General features: G+C 37.6%; 1 protein-coding gene across 2 annotated transcripts in view; it reads left to right on the forward strand.

The window, feature by feature from the left end:
• Positions 1 to 18,047, forward strand: part of ptdss1a (phosphatidylserine synthase 1a) — a 26,174-nt gene extending 8,127 nt beyond the window's left edge. The window contains exons 4-14 of one of the 2 annotated variants that reach the window (XR_011980634.1): positions 924 to 1,048; positions 2,054 to 2,212; positions 3,003 to 3,154; positions 5,041 to 5,182; positions 7,358 to 7,470; positions 8,931 to 8,996; positions 10,668 to 10,767; positions 11,086 to 11,154; positions 12,302 to 12,362; positions 13,038 to 15,712; positions 15,943 to 18,047. Coding sequence is in view for 1 of the 2 variants with exons in the window: in XM_072692497.1 (XP_072548598.1) it covers positions 924 to 1,048; positions 2,054 to 2,212; positions 3,003 to 3,154; positions 5,041 to 5,182; positions 7,358 to 7,470; positions 8,931 to 8,996; positions 10,668 to 10,767; positions 11,086 to 11,154; positions 12,302 to 12,362; positions 13,038 to 13,129 (1,079 nt within the window). In the remaining variant the exon portion in view is untranslated. Of the gene's footprint in view, positions 1 to 923; positions 1,049 to 2,053; positions 2,213 to 3,002; positions 3,155 to 5,040; positions 5,183 to 7,357; positions 7,471 to 8,930; positions 8,997 to 10,667; positions 10,768 to 11,085; positions 11,155 to 12,301; positions 12,363 to 13,037 lie in introns of both variants that reach the window. The other variant, XM_072692497.1, reaches the window with a different exon arrangement.
• Positions 18,048 to 18,079: the final 32 nt, after the last annotated feature.

Here is an 18,079-nt window from a genome sequence, read left to right on the forward strand (position 1 = left end):
TTTTAGCACTGAATAATTAGTTCTTACTTACAAACAACTAGCTACTGGTTTTTAGATCTACAACAATAAATAGATACTATATAATGAGACCGAAAAATTACTTGTTACTTTATTAATATGTATTAAAGAATAAGTAGATTATTAAACTAAATAATTATTAATTGCAGGCTGAATAATTTTAGTACTGGATAACTAGTATGTACTGTATTAATACTTAAATAATAAGTAGATACTAAGTAATTAGTAGTTTTAAAGTAATTAAATCCTGAATAATTTTAGTACTGAATAATTTGTTACTGAATAATTAGTAGGTACTGAATTAAAAGTATCTACTGGATATATAAGTAGATACCAAATAATTAGTTTTGAAATAATTACATGCTGAATAATGTTAGTACGGAATAATTATTTCTTACTTCATAACTAGTAGTTAATGGAGTATTAGTACTTCAAGAATAAGTAGGTACTACCTAATTGGTATATTTTTAATAATTAGATACTAAAAATGTTAGTACTGAATAACTAGTATGTACTGTTTTAATACTATTTAAATAAGGAGATACTGAATAATTAGTAGTTTTAAAGTAATTAAATCCTGAATAATATTAGTACTGAATAATTAGTTGTTACTGAATAACTAGTAGGTACTGAACTATTAGTACTTACTGAACAATAAGAAGGTACTACATAATTAATAGATTTTTAATAATTAGATACTGAATAATGTTGGTACTGAATAATTAGTACTTTTGAAATAATCAGTAAATACTGTATAATTAGTAGGTACTCAGTAATTTATATTGAATAATAATTAGATACTGAATTATTATTTATTAAAATGTCACCAATTCAAAGGTTGCAACTACCGTTTTACTCCTGTGATTCCTCTGTGATTAAAATCTGCTGTTCTGATTGGCCGACAGGTCTGAGCGTGCTCTACTTCCTCTTCTTGGTCTTCATCATCTTCCTGAACTGGGAGCAGGTGAAGGCTTTGATGTACTGGCTGGACCCCAACCTCCGCTACGCCAAGCGAGAGGCCGACATCATGGTAGGAAATGATGGACAGCGGCAAAAAGTCTAATTTGCACTGATTTATCCTCTATGGTTCCCTCTGTAGTTTCACCAACTGATGCGTTCAGAAGTTTGAACTCTAATGACGTTCTAATAACATTAATATCCAGTATGAAGCTAAATAATAACATTAATATCCAGTATGAAGCTCTAATAACATTAATATCCAGTATGTAGCTCTAATAGCATTAATATCCAGTATGAAGCTAAATAATAACATTAATATCCAGTATGAACCTAAATAATAACATTAATATCCAGTATGAAGCTCTAATATCATTAATATCCAGTATGAAGCTCTATTAACATTAATATCCAGTATGAAGCTCTAATATCATTAATATCCAGTATGAAGCTCTAATAGCATTAATATCCAGTATGAAGCTAAATAATAACATTAATATCCAGTATGAAGCTCTATTAACATTAATATCCAGTATGAAGCTCTAATATCATTAATATCCAGTATGAAGCTCTATTAACATTAATATCCAGTATGAAGCTCTAATATCATTAATATCCAGTATGAAGCTCTATTAACATTAATATCCAGTATGAAGCTCTAATAACATTAATATCCAGTATGAAGCTCTAATAGCATTAATATCCAGTATGAAGCTCTAATAACATTAATATCCAGTATGAAGCTCTAATGACATTAATATCCAGTATGAAGCTCTAATGACATTAATATCCAGTATGAAGCTCTAATAACATTAATATCCAGTATGAAGCTCTAATAACATTCATATCCAGTATGAAGCTCTAATATCATTCATATCCAGTATGAAGCTCTAATAACATTAATATCCAGTATGAAGCTCTAATAGCATTCATATCCAGTATGAAGCTCTAATAGCGTTAATATTCAGTATGAAACTAATAACATTGATATCCAGTATGAAGCTCTAATTATATTAATATTGCTCTGAATTGTTTAATAAAATTATTATTAAAAATGTTATGGCGATGTGTTCGACAGGAGTACGCCGTGAACTGCCATGTGATCACCTGGGAGCGAATCCTCAGCCATTTTGACATCTTTGCGTTCAGTCATTTCTGGGGCTGGGGGATGAAGGCCCTGCTGATCCGGAGCTACGGACTCTGCTGGACCATCAGCATCACCTGGGAACTCACTGAGGTAAAGCACCCCCTACTGCAGGGTGACACCCCTTCTAATAAATGAGTTCAGCTGCTTGTAAGCTGCACCCATTGCTGACACAGATGTGCAAATGCACACACACAGCTTGTCTAGTCCCTGTGGAGAAGTACTGCCAATAGAATAGGACTCTCTGGAGCAGGTAAACAAACATAAACCTAAAAGACACCATGCTGCCTAATGCCAGGCGTGGGCTAGAGGGGCATAAAGCAGTGGAAGTACTGTGTTCTCTGGAATGATGGTGGAGCTCCATCCAGTACTTTTGAGGTGGGGTGGTGATCATCATCCAATATCCTGACCTCATTAATGATCCTCTTGCAGAAAGCAATCAGATCCTCACAGCAATGCTCCAAATCCTCCAGAATCTAGTAGAAAGCCTTCTTCCATGGAGAGTTATTCTGACAAAATCAGGATAAACCCTGTTTCGTACCCTTGATTTCAGAAGAAACAATGAATAAGCAGGTGTCCCAATACTTTTGTCCGTTTAGTTTGTATGTTTCCAATAGTTGCATTAGCATTGTAGCTCCAGAACAGCCCATAAGAAGCCAATAAGAAGGCTGTAGGCATTCTGACCCTGTGTTGGAAGGCATATAGGGATGTATTGTGACCTTACTGTAGAAGTAGGAATCTGAAATGTGATTGGCTGAAACTAATCTGCTGCAATGAGAGACTCTCTGAGCTACATTCCATACAGTAGCCTTTGTTTCCACAGCAGCCTTTTCTGACGTCCACCACATTTTAGTCCTCTGAAACGCTCTTCTCCTCTCCACAGCTCTTCTTCATGCACCTCCTGCCCAACTTTGCGGAGTGCTGGTGGGACCAGGTGATCCTGGACATCCTGCTGTGTAACGGTGGTGGAATCTGGCTGGGAATGACAGTCTGCCGCTTCCTGGAGATGCGCACCTACCACTGGGCCAGCATCAAGTACGTACACACACACACACACACACACACACACACACAATCTGCTTCTCTAAATACGCTGACCTTACCCAGAGCGTCGGGAAGCACTTTCAGGAATTAGAAAAGTCTGCCTTCATACGGTCAGGTTCATAAGTATTTGGACAGTGGCACAAACCTCTCCGTCCTCTCAGTGGATTTTAAGTGAAGTAGTCCAGATGTGATTGCAGGAGGGCTGGGCAATATGAATATGAATATCGTGAGACACAATAAGCTTTTGAGGTGGGGTGGTGATCATCATCCAATATCCTTACCTTATTAATGCTCCTCTTGCAGAAAGCAATCAAATCCTCACAGCAATGTCTAGTAGAAAGCCTTCTTCCCTGGACAGTTATTCTGACAAAAGCCGGATAAACTCAGTTTAATGCTCTTGTGTTCAGAAGAAACCATGAATAAGCAAGTGTCCCAATACTTTTGTCCTTTTAGTTTGTATGATTCCAATAGTTGCATTAGCATTGTAGCATGTCGAGGAGCTAGCCAGTGTATAAAGACCACTGATCAGCTGCAGGGTTAATTTCAGACTGTGTTAATTATTAAATGATGTATTATTATTAATTATTATAATTATTAATTACTAATTCTAGGTTTAACTGGATGAAGTGTGCCAGATTTTGAGTAACAATTACAGTACTCACAGTACTAGAGCTGGGCCATATGGAAAAGTCACAATATTTAACAGACATTTTTTATGATATACGATATTTATTATATAAAACTAATAAATATATATATTATATATAAAATTATATATTATATGTATTATTATATATAAAAACTGCTATCCCATACTGAGTACTGTGATTTTTACTCAAAATATGCTTCACTCCATTGAATTAAATAAGACTGATACACTCTTTGTAATGAAACTCTTTAAGCCCTGACGATATCCACGATACACTCATAAAAGCAATATTCATCAAAATACGATAAAATATTGTCCTATTGCCCAGCTCTACTCATTATATTATTTTTTTTATAATCTGAATGTCTTTAAATATTATGACGTGATCATTGGAGTGCATAAGTGGACAAGACAACCATGTTGACCATTAGTGTGGGACACACAGGTATAGTGAGCGCATGTACCCGGAGCTGTGGGCAGAGAGGGTGAAGTCAAAGGGCCCAACGCTGCCAGCTTGCCGAGCCTGGGCATCGAACCCACAACCCTGTCATCAATAGGCCGGGGCTCACTGACTGATGAGCAGTTCCGTTCCTCATAATTACTGTACAGATACTTTCGGACCTGACTGCAAATATCATGTGACTGTACATAAAAGCTGTACAACATCTAATATAAGGATGTAGTAAAATTAGCGTTTAGATATATAGGTATCAATTCCTAGAAATTCCTAGAAATTCCAGAATGTTTTTATTATTCAAACATTAAAAAAGTAAAAAAATTTTTTATTTATTTTTTATTTTTTTAATAAATCTAATTCAGCAGCTCAGTTTATTTATGCTTAATTATGCATATGACTTTTCACATTCAAATAAGACACATGCATAATTAAGGGGCATGGCAGAACCCCTCTGCATGCCTAGTGACATTACTAGTTAATAGTAATTTCATTAATTATGAATATTATTTGTATGTTAGAATGATTACTTTATTATTATTATTATTATTTAAACTGTTATTGAACTGTTATAAACTATGTTTTCTATTATAATCATAACAGGGTTACTGTAGGAAGTCTGACTCTACTGACAGCAGTAGTACTGATCGTAACTGTGCTTCAGTACAGGCCTATTGTGTTGCAGAGGGAGTAATCTGAGCTGTGTGTGTGTGTGTGTGTGTGTGTGTGTGTGTGTGTGTGTGTGTGTGTGTGTGTGTGTGTGTGTCTGTGCAGGGATATTCACTCCACCACGGGCAAGATAAAGCGTGCTGCCCTGCAGTTTACTCCGGCCAGCTGGACGTACGTGCGCTGGTTTGACCCCAAATCCTCCTTCCAGAGAGTGACGGGAGTTTACCTCTTTATGATCATCTGGCAGGTGGGTCCCAAAACGTCCAGACGCTTCAGTGCAGTGCTGGGACCTGCAGTGGACCTTACTGATGAGGGTTTGCTGCTGCAAAGGAAAGATCATTGAAGCCCCCCCCCCCACACACACACACCTTAATGATGTAAACAGCATTGCTATGAGGATTCGATTGCATTCAGGAGCGACTCCCCAAAACCCATGAACGACACTATAAGGACAAAAGTAATGGGACACCTGCTCATTTACTGTTTCTTCTGAAATCAAGTTGGAGTAACTGTCTCTACTGTCCAGAGACAGAAAGAAGGATTTCTACTAGATTTGGAGGAGGAGCATTGCTGTGAGGATTTGATTGCAATTAGGGACAAGAGTGTTAGTGAGGTCAGGATGTTGGATGATGATGATGATGATGATGATCATCATCATCATCACCACCCCACCTCATCATCTCCAGCTCACCCATCATTTCAGAGAACACAGTTCTTCCACTGCTCCACAGCTCCTCAATGCTGGGGGGCTTTACACCCCTCTAGCCCACGCCTGGCATTATTAGGCAGCATGGTGCTGATAGGTTCATCATGTTTACCTGCTCCAGAGAGTCCTATTCTACTGGCAGTACTTCTTCTCTACAGGGACTAGACAAGCTGTGTGTGCATTTGCACTTCTGTGTCAGCAATGGGTGCAGCTTAAAGTAGCTGAAAGTGTTCGTTAGACGAGATGGACATATTGTGCCTATGTATATTACCCCCCCCCCCCCCCACACACACACACACACACACACAGATTAACCACCTTTTGTGTAAAAGTGTGTGTGAAAGGGGCTTCAGTCTGCAGTTCAGAAAGGAAGAAGCAACATAGCCTTCCCTCCCTCCCCCCACATACATATACACACACACACACACACACACACACACACACACACACACACACACACACACCGCTACCATAGCAATGAAAGCACCCTCTTCATTCACTTGTGTGTGTGTGTGTGTGTGTGTGTGTGTGTGTGTGTGTGTGTGTGTGTATCTCTCGCGCACTCTCTCTCTCTTGCTCTCCCCCTTTGTCTCTCGATGTCTCTTGCTCGCTCTGGGAATTTTTAATAGTAATTATGCTTTAATGGCAGACAGAGAGGCTCTCCCCTCTCTCTCTCTCTCTCTCTCTCTCTCTCTCTCTCTGTGTGTGTGTGTGTGTGTGTGTGTGTGTGTGTGTGTGTGTGTGTGTGTGTGTGTGCACGCTGTCCGGTGAGAGTGATCAGATTAGATCATAATGAAGCCCTCAGCTCCACTGCTGCTCTGCTGTGAACTCAAAAGGCCCCATGCTCTTCTCTACCACTTCACTGCTGCACACACACACACACACACACACACACACACACACACACACACACTGTCATTTACAGCTCCCTCCATTATCGCAAGGTTGTCCGTCGCCCATCATCGGTGTCTGAGGCCCACTTCTGACTGGAGCTATAAGGCGAATGTAGTTTAGACGTAGCTCTTCTGTTTGTTTTGGACTTGCACTGTATGTCCAAATATTTACGGACACCTCTTCTGATGAATGCATACAGCTGCTTCAGTCACACAGCTTGTCTAGTCCCTGTAGAGAAGAAGTACTGCCAATAGAATAGGACTCTCTGCAGGAGCAGATAGTAAACATGATGACCCTATCTGCACCATGCTGCCTAATGCCAGGCGTGGGCTAGAGGGGTGTAAAGCCCCCCAGCATTGAGGAGCTGTGGAAGAACTGTGTTCTCTGGAATGATGGATGGTGGTGGAGCTCCATTAAATAGTGAAAAACCACACCCTGCAGCATGTATCCCTCCACCATTTTAATGATCTGGTTCTAAAAGCAGGTTCTAGAGCCGAACTCTTCTCAGAACTCTGGTAGAACCGTGTCTCAGGCATCAGGCAGCGTCTTCATCACCATTAGGTGAAGAACTTTCTGTGAGGAGCTTTTATTATTAGAGCTTCAGACGTCTGCTTCCCTTCACCTCCACTGTAGTAGAACTCCAGCTCTGACTGGAGGAGCTTATCTAGAACTCACACTAGAGTTCCACACTAAAACCCCCCAAACCCCGACTCTACATGACTGTGTCTGCATCTTGACCATTGAATAATGCAGAGAATTGGTGAAGTTGGTGCCGTTCCACCCGACACTCTAATTAACTGGACGTGTTCGTTCTCTCCTCAGCTGACCGAGCTGAACACCTTCTTCCTGAAGCACATCTTTGTTTTCCCAGCATGCCATGCTCTCAGCTGGTGTCGCATTCTCTTCATCGGCATCATCACTGCGCCCACCGTGAGGTGAGAAACCCAACACAGCTGCAGTGCAGGGGGTCTCAGTAACACGGGTCAGCAAAGCAGCAGCTTTACAGGAGGAGGGTCATTTTGGAGCATTTCTATTGGTCCGTTCATCCTGGAATTCAGATACAATGCAGAGAACAACACATTTATGGAGAAAAAACTAATAAACTATATTAAAAAAAGTACTATTAGTATACTATTAGTACCATTTGTTTATTATCTATTATTATTATTATTATTAGTAGTAGTAGTAGTAGTATTGTTATTAGTAGTAAATAATCTATAATAAATAATAAATATAAACACATAGATGTTCTATATAAGATCTTACTTAATTACCATGGAAAGTTTGTCTGTAAACAACCTTATAATAATAATAATAATAATAATAATAATAATAATAATAAAATTGGATATGGCCATTGGCCCACAATTTTCATATTCCTGAGTTATATTTATTTATTTAGTTATTTTTGTTTGTTGCAATTTTACTCAATGACGAATTTTGTGTAATATTTCAGTTAGGGGGTATTGTAGTGTTAGCACATGGCTAGAACAATGGCAGAATCTAATATTAATATTAATAATAATGTTTAAAAATAAATAAATAAATAATGAAACAAAAAATATATTATGTATGTATTTATTATATATTTTTACAACATTAATGCGTAACACATTAGAAACTCAGCGACCCACCGGTGGGTCCAAACATTTCTTATACACTTCTACACCTATAAGTATATATGGTCAGCATGTTTGCACTGTAGTCACTGTACTTACAGACAATAAGCCTGGGGGTATAGTAATTTGGTTTATTTCTATAATACTGAATTAATTGTTTATTATTTATACTTTCAATAATACAATTATAAAAATACATTTAACCTTATGTATTCTAATTACACATGACCTACTGAATACATTTATAAACATCAATTTCTCAAATTTATATAAATGTATTTTTCACTTGTAAAATAATGTAAGCAGGGCTTCTTTGGAGCAGTGAGATTGTCTACTGGTAATTAACTCTATATAACATTAGAATAAATTCAAATAAACAAAGAGTCAATTACAGGTAGACACTCTGACTGACCACTGACTTTATGTTTAGTTGGGTTTATTCTAATGTTATATAGAGTCAATTACAGGTAGACACTCTCACTGACCACTGACTTTATGTTTATTTAGGTTTATTCTAATGTTATATAGAGTCAATTACAGGTAGACACTCTCACTGACCACTGACTTTGTTTATTAGGGTTTATTCTAATGTTATATAGAGTTAATTACAGGTAGACACTCACTGCCCACTGACTTTATGTTTATTAGGGTTTATTCTAATGTTATATAGAGATAATTACAGGTAGACGCTCTCACTGACCACTGACAGGTCTGTGTCACTGACTATGATTTCTAGTCCAGTATTCATGATGGTTTATTCCATTTCTCTTGGACAGGCAGTATTACGCATATCTAACAGACACACAGTGCAAACGGGTCGGGACGCAGTGCTGGGTGTTTGGGTGAGTTCCTGTGTCAGACACACACACACACACACACACACACAATGCTATACACTCGTAATACAGTGTTTGTTGTATTTCCTCAGCTCTCAGCGTGTCTGTTTTCATGCCTTTCACCTTTTTTGTGTGTTTTTTTTTTTTTTTTTGGGCTTCTCTTTGGCAACCACCGGTTGATGTAGAACAGACGTGTGTGTGTGTGTGTGTGTGTGTGTGACAGAGAGAGTACCAGTTAGCCCCATGGCTTGTGGTTGGGTAGGTGTAGATTGTAGACGTGAGCTGTAGCTGCTGTTGTTATCTGAGGGGTGTTTAGTGTTTCTGTGCCGCTGGCCGAGCTTTTCAACCACAACCCTCCACAGTACTCGCCAATCTGCCCCCCCCCCCCTTTCCCCTGCAGCCTGCTTCTGTAGCCTCGCTGCTTTAAGTGCTTTAATGATTGTGGAAACAGCCGGATCTCAGCTCGGCTTCTAGCCTCTCAGACTCTCTGTGCTGTTTTAGAACCAGCGCTTTTATCCTCACTTCATTCATTAAGCTCATGTTACGATATAAAAAAAATAAATTATTTAATTGTTATTTATTAGTTATGGTCACTGTCGCACAAAAACCTCCAAGAACTTTACAGGAGAGGGAAAAAACATAACTTTCAGTGGACGTCAGTGTAAAATATTTTACTTCAAGTAATTTTTGGAGCATTTCTGTTGGTCCGTTCATCATGTCATTTTAATACAGCATAAAAAACAACTGCCAGATTCACACTGACATGGAGATACATTTTTTTGCCCGACCAGGACCATGAAATGCAGTAGTTATACGAGTGTATAATTTTAGTTTTTTCATAATAATAATCATATTAAGTTCATTAGTATTTAAATGTGTATAGAAAGTATAATATATAAAAGACCAATAGATTAAGTTTATTAACTATACTTATTTAATAAGCAAACAGTATATACATTAAGTTTATTTAGTAAAAATGATTATTTAATAAAAACAATATCTAAATTTTATTTATTTATAATAAACTTATGTTACTTAATAGACCAACAGCATATACATGTATTATAATCGTGTTATTATAATATAAAGTGTTATTTGCTAATATATATATATATATATATATATATATATATATATATATATATATATATATACATTTAGAATTTATAATAATAAATATAAATAAACTTATTTAATAAATAAGAACTGTTATATACTGTATAAATTACCAGTAATAATTTTAATAACTTATTTAATAACCTAACAGTATATAAATTTTTATGATTAAAAGCGTATTATTAAAGCAGCTAAAATGATGTTCATTAAATGTGTGTGTGTATATATATATATATATATATATATATATATATATATATATATATATATATATATATATATTTAAAAAGCATTATAGCATAATAAGTGTAAACTTTTTAATACATTAATGATATAATTATAATTTTCTTTCATTATTTTATAATGATATTGAACAAATACCATAATCGATATCCAGGTAATATTTTAAATTTGGGTTATTAATTAATTGTTTAGTGTGTATTAAATATTTAGAAAGTTTCTTTATTTTAATAATTTATTTATTTAATTCTTTAAATTATTTCTTTTGGTCCGTTTTTATTTGTTTGTTTGTTTGCTGATGTTTTCCTCTCTGTGATTCAGGGCCATTGCCTTTCTTGAGGCCTTAGCTTGTATCAAATTTGGGCAGGACCTGTTCTCGAAGACGCAGATCCTGTACGTGATTCTGTGGCTCCTGTGTGTGGTAAGACCTTTATTCCCGACTATTCTAACACGCACACTGTTTACGCTCAAATCAGACTGAAAACTTCACCTACATCCTAAGAACAGTTCTCCTCTTCTGCTCACGAACACTGATGTGGTTTAAAGGATTGGGAGATTAGAATCGGCGCCTCCCACACAGTCTTTCAGGTTGTCTCCAGATGCTCTCCAGATGCTTATCTCCAGTGAGACAGGGTTGAGAAGGCGCTGGTTTGGTGTGCCAGTTGAGGTGCGGCCGTCTTTTCGGCCTCCCGGGTCGAGGCTTGTTGACATCGTTGGCGTGTTTCTGTGTCTCCTCCAGGCCTTCATCACCTTCCTCTGCCTGTACGGGATGGTGTGGTACGCTGAGACTTACGGACCCAGAGAGAAGGTAAGATACACCAGCCTTCATTTCCCTTATTTCCACATTTACATTCACTCTTCCAGCAGGCAGGGTAAGAGTCAGGTGATCCGCTACAGACTCCCAGTACCTCTGAATATCTGCCTTATAAGAGCAACAGACAACAGAGCTTATTCTGTAAGAGAAAAATAAAAACTAGTATAAATGACAAAATAAACATAAATATAAATGTAGATTTAAATATAGATATAGAACATCAAACAAACCTACACTGGGATAATAGGTAAACTAATAAGTACAGATAGATAAATAGGAAGTTCAGGAGATCCAAGTTTTTAGCCTGGATTTAAAGGTATCTTGTGTTAAAGGGCTCTGTCCATTGATCTGATTAAGAGCAGCAGGCCTAACTGACTGGTCCCATAATAAGCGCTGCTTTGCATAATTGTATTTATTATTATTATTATTATTATTATTATTATTATTATTATTTTGGTACAATTTAGAAATACTCCTAAATACACTGAATATACACACGTATATAACTGCAGGATGTATTTATGCAGTAGTGAAATATACACAGTAAAATCAACACTCCACACCTTTATTTTTATTTTTTTATTTTGAAAAATATCCTGAGAATTTTGTTTTTTGGCCTAAAAATATGTGTGTGCTTAATTGAATACTATAAATAAATATCAATGCATTTTTAGATTTTTGTGTGTGCATGCATTATTATAATTGATATTATTTTTATTATTATTATTATTATATTATTTTTTTTTATTTTACTTACAATTTCTGTGTTTTATTTTCTAAAAATCAAAAGTGATACATCTGTTGTGTTTATTAATTAAATGGTAAAATAATAGTATATAAAATATGTTTAGTGGTTTGTAATAATTGTATAATGTGCAGATTGTTACATGTTTATGCAGGTAATATTACATGTTTATTTTTATTATTTAATGCATCAAATGATTTCATATATAATTAATGTATCTGTGTGTTTTAAATATTTTTGCAGTATTTTATTTAGTTTATTTACTTTATTTACTTTCTTTTTTCTCTTATTTGTTGGTTTATTATTTGAATAATTTAGTTTGTGTACTTCATTTAATTTTGTATCTCACTTCAGCTTCAGAATTTAAGGCTGTGTTAACGCTTCCCTCCTTTCTAGAGTCTTTCGGAGTGTGAGGACAGCATTTACGCTGAGAGTGGAGAGAATGAGTATGTGAAAGGTAAAAACACCCAAAAAATACACTCTGAACTGTTACTGAGCCCCGATAGAGCGAGCCAGCGAGCCGCCCTGCTAAAGAGCGAACTCTAGTGGTGAGATAACAGAACGTTCATTCAGTACTGACTGGCCACTTTATTAGAAACACCTATCTTGTGCTTCCTCTCACTGGCCACTTTATTAGAAACCCCTACCTTGTGCTTCCTCACTGGCCACTTTATTAGAAACCCTGACCTTGTGCTTCCACTCTCTGGCCACTTTATTAGAAACACCTACCTTGTGCTTCCACTCACTGGCCACTTTATTAGAAACCCCTACCTTGTGCTTCTACTCACTGGCCACTTTATTAGAAACACCTACCTTGTTCTTTCCCTTCTGGCCACTTTATTAGAAACCCCTAGCTTGTGCTTCCACTCTCTGGCCACTTTATTGGAAACACCTACCTTGTGCTTCCACTCTCTGGCCACTTTATTGGAAACACCTACCTTGTTCTTTCCCTTCTGGCCACTTTATTAGAAACGCCTACAAGAGTGCTTCCACTCTCTGGCCACTTTATTAGAAACCCCTACCTTGTGCTTCCATTCACTGCTTAGAGGAAATTGAAGGTGTGTGTGTGTGTGTGTGTGTGTGTGTGTGTGTGTGTGTGTGTGTGTGTGTGTGTGTGTTTGTGTGTTTTCAGGGGACTTTGAGACTGAATCCGCAGCTTCCACCACCAGGAAGAGAGGAAGAAGCTCCGGGAAAAGCAGCTCTGTGAACGGGATGGAAAAATAGAGAGGATGATTCTACAGACGCCGACGCAGAACTGATTATATTGTAGAAGGAGATGAAGAGGAGGAGGAGGAGGAGGAGGGATGAAGAGGAGAGGGAGAGAACGGTTAATCCCTCCGGATTGATGTAGAGACTATATCAGGGTGGAGTGTGTGACTCTTCCATATGAAGTTCTGGTAGAAACATTTCAGAAGCGTTTGTGGCTGGCGCTGCCACTAGGTGGCGCTACAGGTTTGGTGGTGATGTGAAGGCAGTAGCAGCGAGTGTGCACTGAATGGGCCACAGTGATCTTCCCTATCGCAGTATTTGTTCTAGTATTTTCTGTGTTAAACGACTGACTGTTGTGTGTTTATAACCGCACCCACCTGTAGCTAACAGCTAACGCTCCTTCTTCTTCATTCGCCATTTAGCCTCCCGACGTTCCCTGGACCTGAGCTGTTTACATCACCTCAGACTTACACACTTCCTCCTTCACCCTGAGTAGCTTTCATCAGCCGGTCCTGTTTAAGTTCAGTGTCTGAAGTTAGCTTCTCATGTTTAACACTGGAGCTGCGAAGCTAATGGAAGCTAAGGCCATAATTAGCCCTGTGCTAACTGCAGGCTAACTGCAGGCCTAAATCTCACAGGCCTCAGACCATGCGGAGGTGTTCGCTAGCCTCTAATTTACTTGCTTATGTGGTTTCTGACACCGTATGATTCACTGTTACCTATAAACTAAGGAAAGCTAACGTATGTTAGCACGGCTAAAAGCAAAACACCATCGCAAAGCCTGTCTTTAGCCCATGTTCTAGATAACATACAAGTCCTACAAGGTCAGAAAGCACACAAGCAAGTGTTTGAGGGTCAGTGTGTGATGATTTTAGGGCTAATTGTAGCCTATGGTCGTACGTTGTAATGTTGTTAGCTACATTAGCCTTCGTTAGCTCCAGTGCTAAAACGATGGCAGTAAACTTCAGACACGCGACCAAATCTTGTTCGATTGACCACATTTGTGGCAATAAATACTACGACGAACAACTTTACCCAAAAAAAGATGCTAAAATTGAGTCACATCTTATTGAGAGTCACATTTAGCTAGATTAGCGACACATTATTAGCTAGCTAACATTGTGAGGTAGCTAAGTTCGTTAGAGTTAATATGAGGACAATAGGTTACATTCAGCTTTTAGTTCTACACATGAAGCCCATCTGATTTTTACGTTTATTTAGCTAGCTGTTAGTTATTTCTTAGCTATGTTAGCCTTTCAGACCCAGTGCAGCTATATAAAGCTTATACATCATAATTAGCTCAGCTGTGTTTTATACAATGTGTCGCATTAAACTAATTTACAGTTATAGTCCATTCTATTTTTCAGGATGCTAACTGGTCGAGTTTTGGTTATTTGTTAGCTCCAGTACATTAGCCTTGTAAAAAAAAAACACTTTCATTATTAATAGCTTTCAATAGTTACATTCAACCAAATTTACAGTTATATATATATTTTACTTGTTAGCTACAATACGCCGCTAGATTTGTAAACGTGCATCTACAGCTAATGTCGCTAACTAGAAATTAAAGAATGAACGTCATAATTAGCTTAATTAGATTTCATAACGTACATTCAACTTAATTTCCAGTATATTACGTATATTTTTCGTAATGAGCCGTACATGAGTCTTGTAGACCCGGTTCAGCTACGTAGCTGAGGTAGCTAACAAGTAACTAAAACCCGACCAGTTAGCATTGTCTAATTTACAGTTATGTATATTTTCCGGAATGCTAACTGGCAGAGGAACTAAAACTAAAATAATGAACATCATAATTAGCTTGACTAGATTTAGATTTAGATTTGTAAACCCAGTGCAGCTACATAGCTGAAGTAACGCGACCAGTTAGCATCGTCTAATTTACAGTTACAGTTATATATTTTCAAAAATGCTAACTAGCAGAGTTTGTTACTTGTTAGCTACAGTACGTTAGACTCGTAGACCCAGTGCGTCTATAGCTAAAGTCGCTAACTAGAAATAAAAGAATGAACATCACAACTAGCTCGACTAGATTCAGCTTAGTTTACAGTTATAGTTTTATAGTTATTTTTTCATGATGCTAACTGGTCGGGTTTTAGGTATTTGTTAGCTGCTTTTGCCTTTTAAGTAAAGTTGACTACTTTTTATTTACAGTTCAACCTAATTTACAGTTATATATATATATTATATATTAATATATATATATATATATATAATATATATATATATATATATTTTTTCAGAAATGCTAACTGGTATAGCTTATTTGTTAGCTACAGTACTTTAGATTTGTAGACCCAGTGCAGCTACATAGCTGAAGTAGCTAACAAGTAATAAACAACTTGCATTATAATTAGCTTCAGTGCTTTTCATTCAGTTACATTCTGCCTAATTTACAGTTTTTATATATATATATATATATAATGTTTAGAAATGCTAACTAGCAGAGTTTACTTGTTAGCTACAGTACGTTAGATTTGTAAACCCAGTGCAGCTACATAGCTGAAGTAACGCGACCAATTAGCATCGTCTAATTTAGTTACAGTTATATATTTTCATAAATGCTAACTAGCAGAGTTTGTTACTTGTTAGCTACAGTACTTTAGATTTGTAGACCCAGTACAGCTACATAGCTGAAGTAGCTAACAAGTAATAAACAACTTGCATTATAATTAGCTTCAATGCTTTTTATTCAGAGTTACATTCTGCCTAATTTACAGTTTTATATATATATATATATATATATATATATATATATATATATATATATATATATATATATATATGTTCAGAAATGCTAACTAGCAGAGTTTACTTGTTAGCTACAGTACGTTAGACTCGTAGACCCAGTGCATCTATAGCTAAAGTCGCTAACTAGAAATAAAAAAATGAACATCACAACTAGCTCGACTAGATTCAGCTTAGTTTACAGTTATAGTCCATCCTATTTTTCATGATGCTAACGGCTAATGGCCAGGATTTAGTTACTTGTTTGCCACGTTAGCCTTTTAGACCCAGTGCAGCTACGAAGCTAATGTAGTTTACCAGTAATGACCATTAATACATCATAATTAGCTTCGACTAGTTTTCATACGGTCATATTAAATATATATATTTAGCTGAATGTTGCTTAAATACAAGACGAGCATCTGCTGGTTGACTCTCAAAGTGTTGTGTCTCTAATTTTAGCACTGAAACTTTTTATTTCATTATTATTATTCATATTTTTTAATGAACTGATTAGCATGCTCATTTGCATGCCTAATACAGACTGCCTTCTATCATCTTCCATTCATCCACCGTAGTCGTCGTCATATTTCCGGCTTATGTATTCCTATAATGACGTCAGGCACGGAACCGCTGCTTGACCACTTTGGCGGCCAGTATGTAACCCTGCTTGTCCGAGTAGCTGCTTTTACAGGTGAAACGCACAACGTGATTTTAGAGGCTGTTGGAAATGGTAGTTCCGAGTGAATGTGGATGTCAAAAGCACACGGGTTAAGCACTTTCTGTTAGGGCCAGTTAGGTAGTCTGTACTGGAAGCTGCCTATTCATAACGTACGTGTCTTCACTGTTTAGTGTTCGTGATCATGCTCACTTTCACCATGCTTTTGCAGTAAAAGTCGCAGGTCTTAAAGTTTTGGCACCATTTAGGTCACATCGTTTAGGAGTCAGTCATGGGAAGCAAGATTTCTTAATTAGCCTCAGAGGTCCGGCAGTTCTGACTTTGGGCCTAAAGTAATACCCCAGCATTATAAATATTGACAAAAGTATTGGGACGCCCCTCTCAATCATTGAATTCAGGTGTCTGATTCAGTCTTGTTGCCACAGGTGTATAAAATCAAGCCCCTAGCCCTGCAGTCTGTCTTTCTTACCCACATCAGTGGAAGAACGGGAGGTTCTGAAGAGCTCACTGAACTCCAGCCTGGTTCTGTATGTAATAGGAGACACCGCTGCACCAACAACTACAAGTCAGCTGGTGAAATTTAGACCTTCCCTCCTAGATCTTCCTCCATCAGCTGTGAGTGGTGTTGTTATTGAACAGTGGAAGAGTTTAGGAGGAACAGCTCACAGAGAGCAGCTCAGTGTCCACCGAGTGTCTGTCAGACCACGTAAAGTTACAGAGCGGGGTCAGAGCAGAGTGCAGAAAAGCTGCTGCTGCTGGTAGAGCTTAGAGCAAAGGAGGACCAGCTCCTTATTAATACAGCCTATGGGTTTAGAATGGGGGGTCAGAGAAGCTCCTGTAGGTGGAACGTGGAGGTGTCCCAATACTTTTGTCAACTGCTTTGTGACATTCCGACAATCTTCCCGCTCGTTCGGTGTGGTCTGAGCCCCCAAAGCTTCAAAGCCTGCTGAAGTACAGCTCCACATTCATTTGCCAAAATGTTCTGTTGACTTCATACCTTGTTTGTTTTTGTTTACCTGCTGTGAAAAACAGAACACGCCTTCTTTCCCACCCGCATCCACTCTTGCAGGACAGCCGTTAACCGCAGAGCAAGCACCCTGTACCCGTTTGCTGTGGTTTTGAACAGGGCAGATCTGACGGCGTCTGGCCTCCTTCGTGGGAGTATCTGAGAGCAGAATGCACTTTTTAACATCTGTAAACATCTGTAACCTTTTCTTTTTTAACTTGCGTCTACATATCTGCACCACAGCTCAACACAACCCCGCCTGCTGCTGTTTTAAAGCCGGACTGGTTTGGTTCAGTATAGCTAACACTAGCCAATAAAATATATCAACAAAAACAATAAGAATTGGACCATGGCATGAGCTGGAGAGCCAGAGCAATACACATTTCCTACTCTGAGACTTTCCTGTGTTTATAACGGATTCACACAACAGTAATCTGTGCGTTATTGTGGATGTAATCGTTTGGGTTTCACTGCATTTCAGATTAAATTCCTTCTGTCTGTTACATGTGCCTTATTTATATATACACTGGCCACT

Source organism: Salminus brasiliensis, chromosome 1 (genome assembly GCF_030463535.1).
Source record: "Salminus brasiliensis chromosome 1, fSalBra1.hap2, whole genome shotgun sequence".
Lineage (NCBI taxonomy): Eukaryota > Metazoa > Chordata > Actinopteri > Characiformes > Bryconidae > Salminus > Salminus brasiliensis.